This window comes from Orcinus orca, chromosome 6 (assembly GCF_937001465.1).
Source record: "Orcinus orca chromosome 6, mOrcOrc1.1, whole genome shotgun sequence".
Classification (NCBI taxonomy): domain Eukaryota; kingdom Metazoa; phylum Chordata; class Mammalia; order Artiodactyla; family Delphinidae; genus Orcinus; species Orcinus orca.
The window spans coordinates 18,141,950-18,155,996 of record NC_064564.1 but is presented as its reverse complement, the minus strand read 5'-3'; the positions used below and the strand labels follow the sequence as shown (position 1 = coordinate 18,155,996).

The window sequence follows — 14,047 nt, the reverse complement described above, 5'->3', positions numbered from 1 at the left end:
TAATTGCGAAAGACTTGGCCGCCCCGGCTTTTAGCACTTTTGCCGAGATCGCGTTCAGCAGGGTGATGCAGGCTGCCCGCAGGGCAAAGTTTCACGCAGAAAGAGCAGCCTTGGGCTCCGCCTAGTCACAAGGCGGTAGAAGCAGCTTTTCAGGCCTTTGCCCTACAACTCCCCCGCCTCTAGCCCAGCCGGGAAAAAACTGGACCAGCGGCGTCAGGAGGCTGCGGTGGCTCCAAGGCAGAACTGAATGTGCAGAAACCCGAGGAAAATCGATGCCGTTAAAAACAAAAAAGAAAAAAAGAAAGAAAAAAGTGATAGCAGAACGTTTTGATTTTTCAAAGCCCTTCAACTCAGCTCATTAGATTCTCACAGGCTAGGGAGGTTTGTTGTTGTTATAAAAATGTTTTAATGTTACGTATTTCCAGTGTAATCCTAAAACACCATCAGATGCTCTCAGTCCTGTCTGGAAACACCCCCAGCTCTCCACAGAGGGGGCCCCAGCTTGGGCTGGCAGGAGTCCCTGGGGAGGAAGAAATGGGGGCCGATCCTGGAGGCCTTTCTTCCTCCCACCACACCGCGGGCAGGGGTGGGAGTGTCAGCGCGTCTTGCTGCCAAGGGGGTTGGTCCTGGGACGATGAGAAAGATACCTTCATCTACAAACAGACCTCCATCTCCTCAGGAAATTGTTTTGCCAGTGGGTTAAAGGAAACACTCTTCTACTCATTTTGTTTAAATTATCCCTGAGTTTGAGCAGTGTTGTTTTACAGGTGGGCAGGGGAGGGGTGCAGGGCTGCAAGGCTTCTGAGTGCAACAGCAAGATGTCTGTCTTGCCCCTCTCAGAATAACAAGCTGAGGATACCGGGTCCAAATAATAGCCACCCCCCCCCCCAATAAAAACGGCTTTGCCTGAGGAGGGGCCATTTGTTGAAGGGCCGTGCCCCCCAGCTGTGCCCCCACCCCCAGAAGTGCCCCATGGATGCTGTGGAAGCTGAAATCAGCTGACTCCCCATCCTCTGGAGACTTCGGAGAGTTCTCAGTGGTTAAAACACTTTCAGAAGTCACACTTCCTGGTTTCAGCTATTCAGGTGGGGTTGGGAGGAATTGAGGGCAGGACAGAAGGGAAACAAAACAAGGTCCTTACCAGGTGCTCTAAGTCACCAACGTGGCCCTGGTTCACTTTTCAGGTCCCTCCCGTGGGCATAGGACATCAAGTGCAGTGTTGCCAGGGCTCTTGGTCTTCAGAACCCGGCCAACCCTGGAGGCCAGCTGACAAACACTGAGCGTCTGTGTCCTGAGAAGGTGGTGCATTTTACTCTCATCTCAGAATCGCCCTCTGATTTCACACTTCTGACACCAATTTTTCTGTCTTAAACTGAGAATGATTTGTGACTTACAGTTGAGATTCTCTCTCACACATATTCTCTTGTGTGTGTGTGTCTAGGTGGGGAGGAGAAAAAAAGGAGGGGGGGCAATCTCTCTCCTGTGTTTTTTAACCTCTGAAGTAAAAAGATGAGATTCTCCAGTGAATAAATGACTTAAAACAAACCAACAAGTCAGAATGAACAGATTATTCCTTCTTCTCAAGCCATGATTAGGTAAGATGCAGTTAGAGTTTTTAATGTAGGGTTTCTGTCTTTACTAGTGCACTAGATATAGAGCAAAAAGGGAATATTCATTGTGCTGCATCAAAGCATCCTGCTAGTTTTTGTTTTTAACAGTCATATCAGGAAATGGTCTATACTCCACATGAAATTAATACGGTTGTGGGGAGGTTATAGACTGAAAGAATGACACTTAGCTAAAAGCAAAGGGATTAATGGCCATCAATACACAAATAAAAATGTCTTTAACAGCTACCAGAAACCTGAGCCTCATGTACAGCATTTCAGTTTTTTTATAAAGGCATTTCGTGTTTAAGACTACTTGTAATCCCTATAACTTTTGTTTATTAGACGTGTCCCGTTTAAACTCATGTGTGTATTAGAAGCTAAGGTATTCCAAAAAATCTAAGGTGCCAACTTGGATGGGTTTGACTATCTTACAAAACAGAAAACACTTTTATTTTTCTATCGTAACTTACCTTAAGTCATGTATTAGCTGCCATTATATTTATCCCAGTTGACTAGAATAATATAATACATATTTCAAATGAATTAATGCGGGAAAGCTGAGGCCTTGAAGTACACTATGAAGCTTTACAGAAAAAAAATGCGGGGATACATATCAGGAACTATTAAAATGTACATAATACCCTTTGAACATATAATTCCACTCGGGAAATTACTAAAGAAATCCTTCATTAGAAGGACAAACCGAAGGTATCCATTAACTAAGATATTCATTGCCAGGCTGTCTATAATTTTCACAAACATATTTTTAAACTTAAACTGGGACACATGATCAAGTAAGAATGAGTACACAGATGAGAACAACGGGGAAGAATATTTGAAGCTGAAATGGTTTCAGAATCTTTTGAGTGGATTCTTGCTGTTCATAAAAGAAATAATCAGATGCCCACGATCTTATGGTAGCCTCCAGTGATCTTCATACTTGATGCTCCTGTCCCTGTGTAGTTCCCTCCCACGAAGAATCAGACAGACTGGTCTCTATGACAAGTAGAATACAGTGGTACTGATGATGTGGGTCTTTCTAGATTAGGTCATCAGAGACATTGCAACGTCTGCCTTGCTTTCTTGGATGCCTTGCTCCAGGGTAGGCCAGCTGCCATGTTGTAAGTATCCTCAAGCAGCTCCACATGGAGAAGAAATTACCAGTCCAATGGGTGAGCCACCTTGAAGTAGTTTCTGCAGGCCTAACCAAGCCTTCAGATAACAGTAGTCTCACACAGCATCTGACTGCAACCCCTTTAGAGACCCAGAGCCAGAACATCCCAACCAAGCCACCCCCAAATTCCTGATCTGTGGAAACTAAGAAATAAGTGATTGAGATTGTTTTAAGCCACTAAGCTTTGGAGTTATTTGTTATGCAGCACTAGGTAACTAATACATACTGCATGTTAATTTCATGAAGTTACATAGTTATCAAAAAAAAAAATACTGTTTACACCTTCCCCCCTCCATGCATTCTGTCAGTAAAAAAAAATACCTCAAAAATTTTCTAAATCATCCCACATCATGCCATCTCTACTGCTACTGCTCTAAGTCATCACACCATCTTCTCTTATTGGGACTAAAACAGCCTTTAAGTTAGTCTCTCTGATTCTTGCTTCTCTAAAGTCCATTCTCTGCACAGGAGCCAGAGTGGTCTTTATAAAACAGAAATCAGATCATGTCACCATCTGCTGCTTAACCCTTTCGAATTGCACAAGGAATAGAACCTAAACTCCTTGATCTATAAACCCCTGCATAATATGTCCTTTGCCTGCCTTTCTCAGTTCTATCTCCTACTCTCTCATTCTTAATGCTCACCAATGAGCTTAAGGCATTTTCCTGGGTTCAAACAAGCCAAGCTTCCACACTTGCTGTTCTGTCTACCTGGAGTGCTCTTTCCCCAGATCATTGCATGTCTGGTTCAGAGCTAATGTCACTTATTTATTTGTTCATTGCCTGTGCGCACACACACACACACACGCACACGCACACACACACCACTTTAGTCCCTGAAAGCTGGGATATTGTCTGCCTTATTCTTTGTGCCTAGAACAGTGGCTGGCACATAGTACATGATTAACACGTGTGGAACGAATGGACAAGCTATGTCAAATATACATAAATAGAAATAAAGTCTAAAGAAGAACATATAAATGAAAATAATGATGACTGAATGGAGAAAATATGATTTTTTTCCTTTTAAAGTTTGTTTTTAATGTTGATGTTTTATTATTTTTTTAAAAAACTCTCCATATACAAATAATTATCTATGTTGAAGTAGAATTAAAAGGCTACCAATAGTCACTTTCTGGGGCTGCTGAAAATTTTTTACTGCTCATGATGCTTTACCTTTTATCTTTTTAGCTCTCATATAAGATTCTTCACTGGGAATTTTCTAGGGGAACTTAAACTGAAAATGCCAGTTCTGATGAACATTTTCCCAAGACGAAAACATCCTGAATTCTGCACTGGAAGACCTTTCAAATATGAATCATGGCTGGAGCAATCCTGATCATTTACACCCAAGGGAGAAAGAATAAGTTGTTCATCCTGGCCATGTGCATGGCAAGTTCTCACAAATAATAAACCTTTTCCATTCTTGAAATATTTATTAAGATTCCCACTAAATGCAAGGCACTTTGCTAGGTATGGTGGGAGGAAACAAAGACACTTATTTGTTTAGTCACTGTTTACTCCCTTCCCAAAATGACTTGAAATATCTTACAACAAGAAGATATGCAAGAAGGAGTAAGAGGAGAAGGAAGGAGGAGGAAGAAAAGGAAAAGGAGAAGAAGAAGCCATTGAGGACCAGTTAAATGTGAACACAACTAGAAAATTGTAACCACGTAGAAGAATAACACCATGAGAACTGTTACCAAACCAAACTTGGGTCTGCTCTCCCAAGTTTTGCAGCAAAGCCAATCTACTCACACCAGGTTGTGGTGAAGGAAAGTGTAGCATTTATTGCAGGGCCAAGAAAGGAGAATGGGCAGCTAATGTTCAAAAGACCTGAACTCCCCAATGGCTTTCAGGAAATGGTTTTTAAAGACAGTGTGAGGGAGATGGTTATAGGATGCATGATCCACTCGTGGACCTTCTTTTGATTGGGTGCTGGTGAGGTAACAGGTTTTGGGAACCTCAATCATCAACCTTCTGGTTCCAACTGATCTGGGATCTACATGCTGGTGGTCAGCAGTTAACTTCTTCCACGTGGTGGGGGTTTTAGTGTCTTCAAAACAACTTAAGGATATGGCTCAGGATATTATCTGTTTTCCTTGAGGAGGTACTTAAGGTCTTTGACTTTGTTTTATGGCTAAACTATTATTATTTTGTCCTGTTTGACTGCTTTCCTTTGTTTCTGCATTTTCTCACTTCTCTGATTAAATTTGTTCTTTGGAGCTCAGGGGAGACCAAGGAGGCTAAAGCTTTTCTACAAACAAGAGGTGGGGGGCAAGAAGCTGTGTCCCCCAGGAAGGCCCCGCAGGGTCCTGCACAGTTTGAGAAGCGCATCCTGAAAGTTGGTGATCCCTGAAGATAAATTTCAAATACATCTCTGTTTAAAATTTTTGCAGAGGAATTTATAGGGACATAAATAATCCAAGGAACTAAAGAAAAATTTAAGCATTCTAAGTAACTTCAATGGAACACTGTGAATGTAGAAGTGCCCTTGAATTGTACAAAGACTGTAAGAATTCCAATAATTGTGTGAAAACCCCCAGGCTGCTGTCACAACACAAGCCTGTGAAAATATGCTCTGATTCCATGAGGATGCCTCCCAAGCTAGACTGCAAAGGAGAGTCAATGCAATATTTGGTTAAGAGCATGGACTTTAGAGCCATCCGTCCTGGGAGGTTTGAATCTCAGCCTACCACAAACTAGCTATGTGACCTTGGTCAACTCACCTAAAAATTCGTCATCCATAAAATGGGGATGATAATCATACTGGACTGATAACATTGTCATAAGAAAGAAATTGATGAGATAATACGTATAATGCACTTAGATTAGTACCTGGGACACAGCAACTATTCTGACAGCACTAGCATCTCCATGTAGGGAAAAAAGCAATCAAATTAATTGCTTATCCATTTAATGCCAGGAATGAAACTTTACATGAAGTTTAGCAATTCCCTTCAAGTGATGGACTTTAGTGTGGACATAATAGTGATATGCATGTTTCCTATTCAGCCATTTAGCCTGATCTTCGAAAAGTTTTTCAGGAAAAGTTTTTCATTTTGAATCATGAATCTAGAGTGGATTTGAGAAATCAAGTGCTAAAGCCTTATGTAGCTAAGAAGATTGAAGCCAGAATGGGGATGGGGGTGGGGATGGCCAGCCCTCCATAACAAACAACACTAGGATCGGAATAGACACTTGATTTTTGGTTCTCTGCCCTTTCCACAAAGTGTTGACTAGACCAGGACTGATTATTGAACACTCTTGGCTTTCTAGTCATCCCGAAGGCATTTTAGTCTATCCAGAAGTTATTCATTCAATCGACATTTATTGTGCTCTACCATGGTAGGAACAATGCTGGATGCCGGGAAGCAGGAGGTCTGATCGCCATGCTTCTGAGGATCACGCTACAGCAGGGGACGCAGACACTAAATGATCATGGAAATAGATGCCGATTATGACTGTGTAAAGCACTACATGTTCTTATAAACACATTGAATAAAGGAATTTGGCTCAGTCAGTGAAGGCTTCCCCAAGGGAATGACAACTGAGCTGAAATCTGAGCAAGTTTGAGGGCAAGATAGAAAAAAATGAGTGGTCCAGACAGAGAAATCAGCCGAAACCTTGAGGCAGGTGGGAGAACAGAGGGCCAGGGTGGCTGAAACACCAGTAGTAAGGGAGGGGTAAGGGGATATGCATAGGATGAGGTTCGAGATGTAGTTTGGGGTCAGGTCGCTCCGGGCCTTGAAGATCCCCTTAAAGATTTTGGTTTTTATATTAAAAGAAATGGGAAACTATTGGAGGGGCATGATCAAAATGCACTTTTCTAAAGATTAGCTTACTCTAGTGTGCTGACTGAAGGAGGACAAGACGTTGGGAGGTTCCTTAGAGTGGTGGCAGTGTAAACAGGAAAATGTGGATGGATCCAAGATACGTAGGCAGTAAAATCAATAGGACTTGGTGATAGATTAAACCAGAGGGATTGGGGAGAGGAAATGGAGATATGACGTCATGCCCAGTCTCTGGTCTGCAGAATTGGATGGCTGAGGAGTGGGTCATTAGCTAGGGGAGAGAATACAGAACGAGAACTGGAGTTTGGGGAGAGCAGGAGAGAGAGGGAGACTGACCCAGGTACCACATTTGAGGAAATTGTTTTTAAAGACTTCAAATCCATTTAGTTTAGATTTTTCAGTATTTTATTATGGCACACAGGATAGAGTATGGTACAGTGTTCTTACTTCAAGAAATTCTCAAACCAACCAGCTCTTTCCATTTGGCTACTTTGTTTTACATGTAATTTGCATATATCTGAGCTTTACCATGTGCAGCATCCCATGTTTAATGAACATAAATGTGAAAAGCTTGGCTTCTGAGGCAACTCCTAGCGTTTACAGAAGTAAAGGTACTGAGAATCTTCGTAATTCAAATCCATAGCATCAAGGTAGATAAAGAAATACTTTACCTATTTGCTTTGGTGAGATATACTTAACTAGAAATACATAGTGTCATGTCATCAGGTAACTTTAAATGGAAACCACTTTGCTTTCAGATTAAATTCATGACCTTGAAGAGTTGTCTAAACAAGAAATATTGAAAAGAATTAGCTGACAAAGCAATTGTGTAAGAACAGAAGCAGAACAGCGGATAATCAGTAATTTCGTCCACATTCCACATCAAATGCAAGTGCGAGAGCTTTCATAACTTTACAGTGAACAGGGAGGACGGACGGGGTGTGTATTTGATGCAATGTCCAACCAGTTAGAGCTATCATTGAAATCCGAATATTTCCCAGTAAAGACATGCAGAGCGATGGCAATGCAACATACAAGCATATAATCCCCCCTTTAGCGACTGATCACAATTTCATTATCTGTATCTGTAGTGCTTAAAAAGTTTAAAATAGGTGGCATAAAGGCTATTTACTTGAGGCAACACAATTAAGCTAACAACACAATCATAAGCTCAGGATTGCAGGCAACATGTTTGCAATGGCAAATAAACTTTGATATTCTTACTCCATCCAAAATTATACAGAGATAATAAATTATTCCTTCTGATTGTATCCTTTGCTTGGGTTTCAACTGCTGCTCATGACAATATATTTTAAATGTGGTTATAGTGCTAGCTGGGTTAGGGTTACGGGATTCATATTCTATCCATACTGCATTTATTATTACATACTAGTGTTAAAGTTACCTGTTTACCATAGAGCGTATATTTATCACATAATTTCAGAATGGCCTCCAAGAAAGCCACTCCCAACATTATATAGGACACTTATGGGGCATAGTATATAGCTATTTATCAAAGAGAACCCCAGAGATTCTCATTTGCTCGAGCTTATTATCAGTAAAATTTTTGAGGGGAGAGATTTCATGAATGCTCATGACCTAATTGCATCCTCAGAATTACCAATTAAGGGGGGGAAATGCATTGTAATTGTTAAAATTTTGACTTAAAAAAATTTGGAGGTCAATAGCCCACTTCTGTGTGTCTTATATTGGTGCCTTCTTTAAGATATTCGAATTAAGTCAACAACCACAGCAAGGAATGTCATTCAGTGTAACTTTATTTACTATTTATAGCACATAATTCAAGGCCTTTAATTTCTAACCACCAAAGGTTCGAAGGACTATTTTTTTTCCATGACGTTTAACATTAACATTAGTGAATTCATTTATTCAGGGTTTTTTCTTTTTTATTGTAAACATCTGAATTATTCACATTGCCATAGATCCTGAACTCATAAGCGTGGACCATGCACAGGCTGGCAGCAAGCCAGGAAGCCACTCTGCAAGCAAACAGATACTCTGCGGAAGGAGAAAAGTCATAGCACAACATTTAATGCCCAACCTAAGTCATCTCAGAATTATACATATATTGACTTCTTAATTCATATAGTATCTGCAACTCAACTGGTTGGTTGGTGATGGGATTGACCTGATTTCAGGAGAATTATTCCTGGAATAGTTAAGGAAAGGGGGTTCAATCTTTCTTCTTAGTGGCTTGTTCCTCCCCAGCACCTTCATCTTTTTTTTCCTCCTCCTCAGCTTCTTTGGTTTCTTCTGCTTCTTTGCCTTCACCTCCTTCTTCTTCCTCCTTTGCCTTCTCAGATTCTTCCTTGGCAGCTTTAACATAAAAAGCAAATGTACAAACTCCAAATGCAGCGTGAGTCCAATCAAAACATTTCTGCTAAGGTTTTGTGGAGGAACACAAATGTCAAAATACTTCCCCCAAACCTCTCAGCTCCTTTCTCCCAAAATACATGCAACTGACAATGCCTGCCGGGAATGATCTGCCACTGAACACATATTTAAATAGAATGAGATTATGTCTAGGTACTGGATGCTCTGCTCTCCTCCAGGACCTTGGTTTTCTTTTATTGTGGGTTTGGTGTTCATTTTTGTTCTTTAGGACACCAAATGACTGAGTTAAATGAATGGATTTTAAAATGTTTAATTAGGAATAAAAAGACAGCAGGAGGAGGATTTTTTTTTTTTAAGTTCTTTTCAAAAAAGTACCAAGCTAATTAGAGATGTGTGGCTCTGGGAGCCAGCCAATCTGAGAAATGACGTGCTTATTACTAAAGGTCTGTTGAAGCAATAGATCAATGTATTATTTAAGATTCTAAACTCATGTATGAATAAAACTTCCTTGGCATAAGCAAGGCTTCATTTATCTTATCAATGTCCTAACAGATATTCATGCCCCGGCTGAACCTGGAGTTGCAGGGTGGGTTTGGTTTGGTTTGGTTTGAATCCTACCTTCTTCCTCTTGGGCTCCCTCCTCTTCAGCCTCGGCTTCAGCCTCCGCCTCAGCCTCCGCCTCCGCCTCCGCCTCAGCCTCTTCCTTCTTCTCCTCCGCCTCAGCTTCTCCTTCAGAGGGGGGCTGCTCCTTGGCTTCCTCAGCTTTCGCAGGCTCGATGGTCTCCTCCACCTCGATCTGCTCCTCCTGGACGTGGCTGGTGTAGTAAGATGGGAAGGAGCGGGCAGACATCAAGTAGGAGCTGGTCTGTAAACCACCATAGGCAGATCGGCCAAAGACCTGGGAGCTCTGGGAGTAGCCGCTCGTTATGCTGCCCACGCTGGTGAAACTGAGCCGGGTCTCCTCACCTTCCAAGAGTTTCCTGGCGGAGGCAGAGAGAGGGTGGGGTTAACAATCATGAACACAGGAAGTGTGCTGAGCCCAACACCCAACACCTTCCCCAGTGCCACCCTGAGAGCCAAAGGCAGGGTTGGAAATTATCAGAATAACTGGGGATGTTGTGACTGAGACCAGGAAAAAACCCCCAAAACACCTTAAAATAACCCTGTCTGTTGGACTTTAAATGTAATGGGAAGCTAAGAACAGGTCTCATTATTACAGGATAAATTCTTCTTGGAAAAGGCCAAAAGGTGAACACAATCATTTCAAAGGACTATTTTTGAAGATTTCTGATTCAACAGAAAGGAAGTCTGGTTTCCTTCCTAAGGTTGAAGGGCTGCTACCTTTGCCCCTCCATTTTTACCTGTAAGCTGCAATCTCAATGTCCAAAGCCATCTTCACATTGAGCAGGTCTTGGTATTCCTTGAGGTATCTTGCCATTTCACCCTTTGTGGTTCTCAATTCATTTTCCAATTTGTTGATCGTGTCCTGTTGGAAGACAAAAAAAAAATACAAGCGTAAATCCTTACTGCTATTACTTTACTATAGCTGCAAGGGCATAGGTTTAATTAAAATCAAAGTGCACACCTTAGATAAAACCTCCCCTGAAACAACGGCCCTTTCTCTTTTTAAACCTTTCTTTGCTTGCCTAAAAAAATCCAGCTTCATAAAGCATGAGATGAAAGCAAAAAATTATTTTAAAAAACTAACAGAAGAATTTTTTTTTGTTTTTGTTAATTACTACAGTCTAATGATTATCATAAAATGCCTGCAAGGAACTAAACAGATTTGTTTTTTTGAAAACTTTGTTTCTCATTCACTGACTAACTCTATCCAGGTTACATACAAGAAACCCACTTCTTTATAGGAGAAGGAAGTAGATAAATTTAATTTTTTAAATTTTCTCTAAAATATTTTCTATGTATCTATATTATTTTCTCTTCTCTCCAGAAGATGGAGAAAAAGAAACGTTTTACTATGGCCATCATTACCTACTACAATTTTAACTGTATTCCTGTCTACCTGCTACGCGAAGGGAGCGGTTGGTAAAATTAGTCTGAAATCATGCTGGTCACAGAACTAATGGGAGTTCGTCGCTGTGTCTATTAATCAGATGGTCCAATCTGTGCAGCAAAGCAACTTGTGGTGAATTCAGGACAGCAGAGAGGCAGGCCAGAGGCAACGCCCTGCTCGCATCCCTTCTCCCACCCCACCCAACCCCCTGCAGGGCTGGGCCGCTTTAATGCGCAACAGAGATTCAACTGCACCCTGCACATCTTCGCAGACTGCAGTGGCGCCCGCACCCCGCCCTCCAACTGCCCCACCCGCTCCCACACAGCCTCCAAGGAGCCAAGTTCTACCCCCTAACAGCTGCATGCAGATGCCTCATTTCTAATCTCCACTTTCTAGGCGCGCCCTCCACTCTCCCCCCACCCCCCGCCCATCCTAACTCGATTCTGCAGCCCCCTCCCCGCCTCCACAGTGTTTTGCCCAGTGCCATACCTGCATAGCACTAATGTCGGCGTTCTGCTTGTCCTCCAGCTCCTGTAGCTGCTTCTCCAGCGCTTCGTTCATGCCCCGGCATGCTTCGATCTCCAGGGTCTTGGCCTTTAGCAGGCGGCGGCTCTCGGACACCTCGTCCTTGGCGGCGCGCACCGCATCGGTGTTCTTGGCGGCGCTCTCGGTCAGCACGGTGAAGCGGCTCTTGAACCACTCTTCCGCATTCTGCATGTTCTTGGCGGCCAGCTTCTCATACTGGGCGCGGATGTCCTTGAGCGCGGCGGAGAGGTCGGGCTTGGAGGACACATCCATCTCCACGGAGATCTGCGCGTACTGGATCTGCGCCTGCAGCTCGGCGATCTCCTCTTCGTGCACTTTCTTCAGAAAAGCGATTTCGTCCATCAGGCTGTCGATGCGCTTTTCGAGCTCGGCGCGGGCGAGAGCCGCTTCGTCGGCCCCTTTGCGCGCTTCCATCAGCCGGCCCTCTGCGTCCTCACGGCTCAGCACCTCCTCTTCGTAGCGCGCCTGCAGGTTGCGCAGAGTCTCCTCCAGCCCTTCGCGCTCGCCCTGCAGCGCCTGCTTCTCGTTGGTGGCGTCTTCCGCCGCCAGGCGCAGGTCGCGGATCTCCTGCTCGTACAGCACCCGGAAGCGGGACGGCTCGGAGTGCTTCTGGCGCAGCACCAGCAGCTCGGCTTCCAGGACCTTGTTCTGCTGCTCCAGCTCGTGCACGCGCTCGATGAAGCTAGCGAAGCGGTCGTTGAGGTCCTGCAGCTGCGCCTTCTCCTGGGTGCGGATCGACTTGAGGTCGTTGCTGATGGCGGCTACCTGGCTCAGGTCGAGGTTCTCGAGACTGGGCAACAAGGAGCCGGAGCTGGAGGAGTAGCTGCGGCGCACGGACAGCGAGGAGGAGACGGGCGCCGAGTAGCTGGAGTAAGCGGAGCGCGCGGTGCTGTAGCCGCTGCGCACGCTGGAGATGTGCACCCGGGGCGTCTCCACATAGCGCCGTTTGTAGGAAGTCGAGTAGTACGGCTCAAAGCTGAAGGAACTCATGTTGGCGGTCGGTGCCCCTCTGGCCGGCGGCGGAGATGGGGGCCTAGAGAGAAGAAGAACGGGGAAGAGAGGGAGAGGGGAGGATGGATGGCTGTGTGCAGCTCGGCTCTGTCCTGCCACCCCTATTTATACTCGGAGAGGATTCTGACGCAGCCTTAGATCGATCACTGCGCGCCGGGCCAGAGGGGGCAGAGCGCTGCTGCAGCCGAGGGGAGGATTCTGCGCAAAAGGAAGGCGGGGGCGAGCCACAGGCCGCGAGGATGCTGCGGCTTCGTCCTCTGCACTTTTCTCTGAAGGCTTCTGTTTTCTGTGAGACCCCGTACCCCCTCACTCATTTCCTTTCCCTACCCCCACCCCATGCTACTTATTCCTTGATCCCTGTATCACTCGGATTCGATCGTGACCCCAATAACAAGTTCTCATTCCCTACTGACACCTTAGTTTTCCATATGCCTGGAACCTCGGAGACACCCTCCCCCTCCCCGTCGCTCCTTCCCCACCAGGGGTCATCATCCCCCTGGTGTTTACGGTGACATTGCAGTGCCTCCAGGGCATTGGAGATACAAAAGATTGTCCCAGGTTGCATGTATGCGGCATACATGGAGGAAAGTTTTCTATTTCTTTGTAGCTGTTTCTGGCACTTTCTTTAATTTGTGTTCCTTTCTCCTGGTTATTTTTCTTTTTCTTTAGTGCGCTCCTTCTACACACACACACACGCACACACACACACACACGTGGAACTGGGGCACTGCAGGTGTTGATTTTAGCATTTCTAAACCCTTAGAGCAGTTCCTATCAGCCTTGTAGTGTTACTAGATTTTCTCATTTCTTTCCGAGGAACGAAGCCTCGCATACTTTGGGCGTGTTGAAGCGTGTAGGTGGAGGAGTTTGAACTAGCTGCGGAGAAAACCGATTTGCAAAAACACAGCAGCCAGCACTGCAGCGGGGAACTTCAGACTGTCACACGTTGCCTGTATCTCCTTCATCAAGATAAATTCCTGCTCGACACCGACAACTCCATCACATTAGAAGCCCCTTTGCCTCTTTTTACACCCGTGTAGCGCCCAACCTGATGATTTCAACAAGCCACGCAGGTGGCTGATTTTCAGAGGGAAGCTGCTGCTACCTCCCGGAGCGCGGAGCGCGGAGCGCGGAGCGCGTCTCCAGGGAGCAGAACTCGGACCAGAGACGTCTCGTTCTGGGGCGGGCAGAAAATAGCCGTGTGGTTCTTCCCCCCGAGTCACTCTGATAAACACATAACAGGCACAGTCCGAAATCCATGGATTTCTTTTAGGGAACACCCAGGGAGCTGAAACAGTGTGCACGCCGTAATGCACATTGATACAGCCCTGCGGTTTATAGAGCGTTTTCACGCACATGATGTTAGGGAGTCCTCCGGTTGCAGGGAGGGATTGCAGAGATATACACCTAAGATTTTTCTAAGCAAGCACTTAATTTTTGTTTTCTTTGGGTAAGAGTAGCATTTGAGATGCAGCATACTGATATTTTTTTAAAAGAGGCAAACGAAGGGGAGACATGAGAGATTTTAAACAGAGAAGCCGGCATCG

The 14,047-nt window shown here is 44.6% G+C and overlaps 1 protein-coding gene across 1 annotated transcript; it reads right to left on the bottom strand.

Moving 5' to 3' along the window:
- Positions 1 to 8,337: 8,337 nt before the first annotated feature.
- NEFL (neurofilament light chain) lies at positions 8,338 to 12,641 on the bottom strand. Its single transcript, XM_004270672.3, has 4 exons — positions 11,433 to 12,641; positions 10,294 to 10,418; positions 9,551 to 9,912; positions 8,338 to 8,914 (listed from the first exon to the last, which is right to left on the bottom strand). The coding sequence occupies exons 1-4, from the start codon at positions 12,477 to 12,479 to the stop codon at positions 8,772 to 8,774; spliced, it is 1,677 nt and encodes a 558-aa protein (XP_004270720.1). The 5' UTR covers positions 12,480 to 12,641; the 3' UTR covers positions 8,338 to 8,771.
- Positions 12,642 to 14,047: the final 1,406 nt, after the last annotated feature.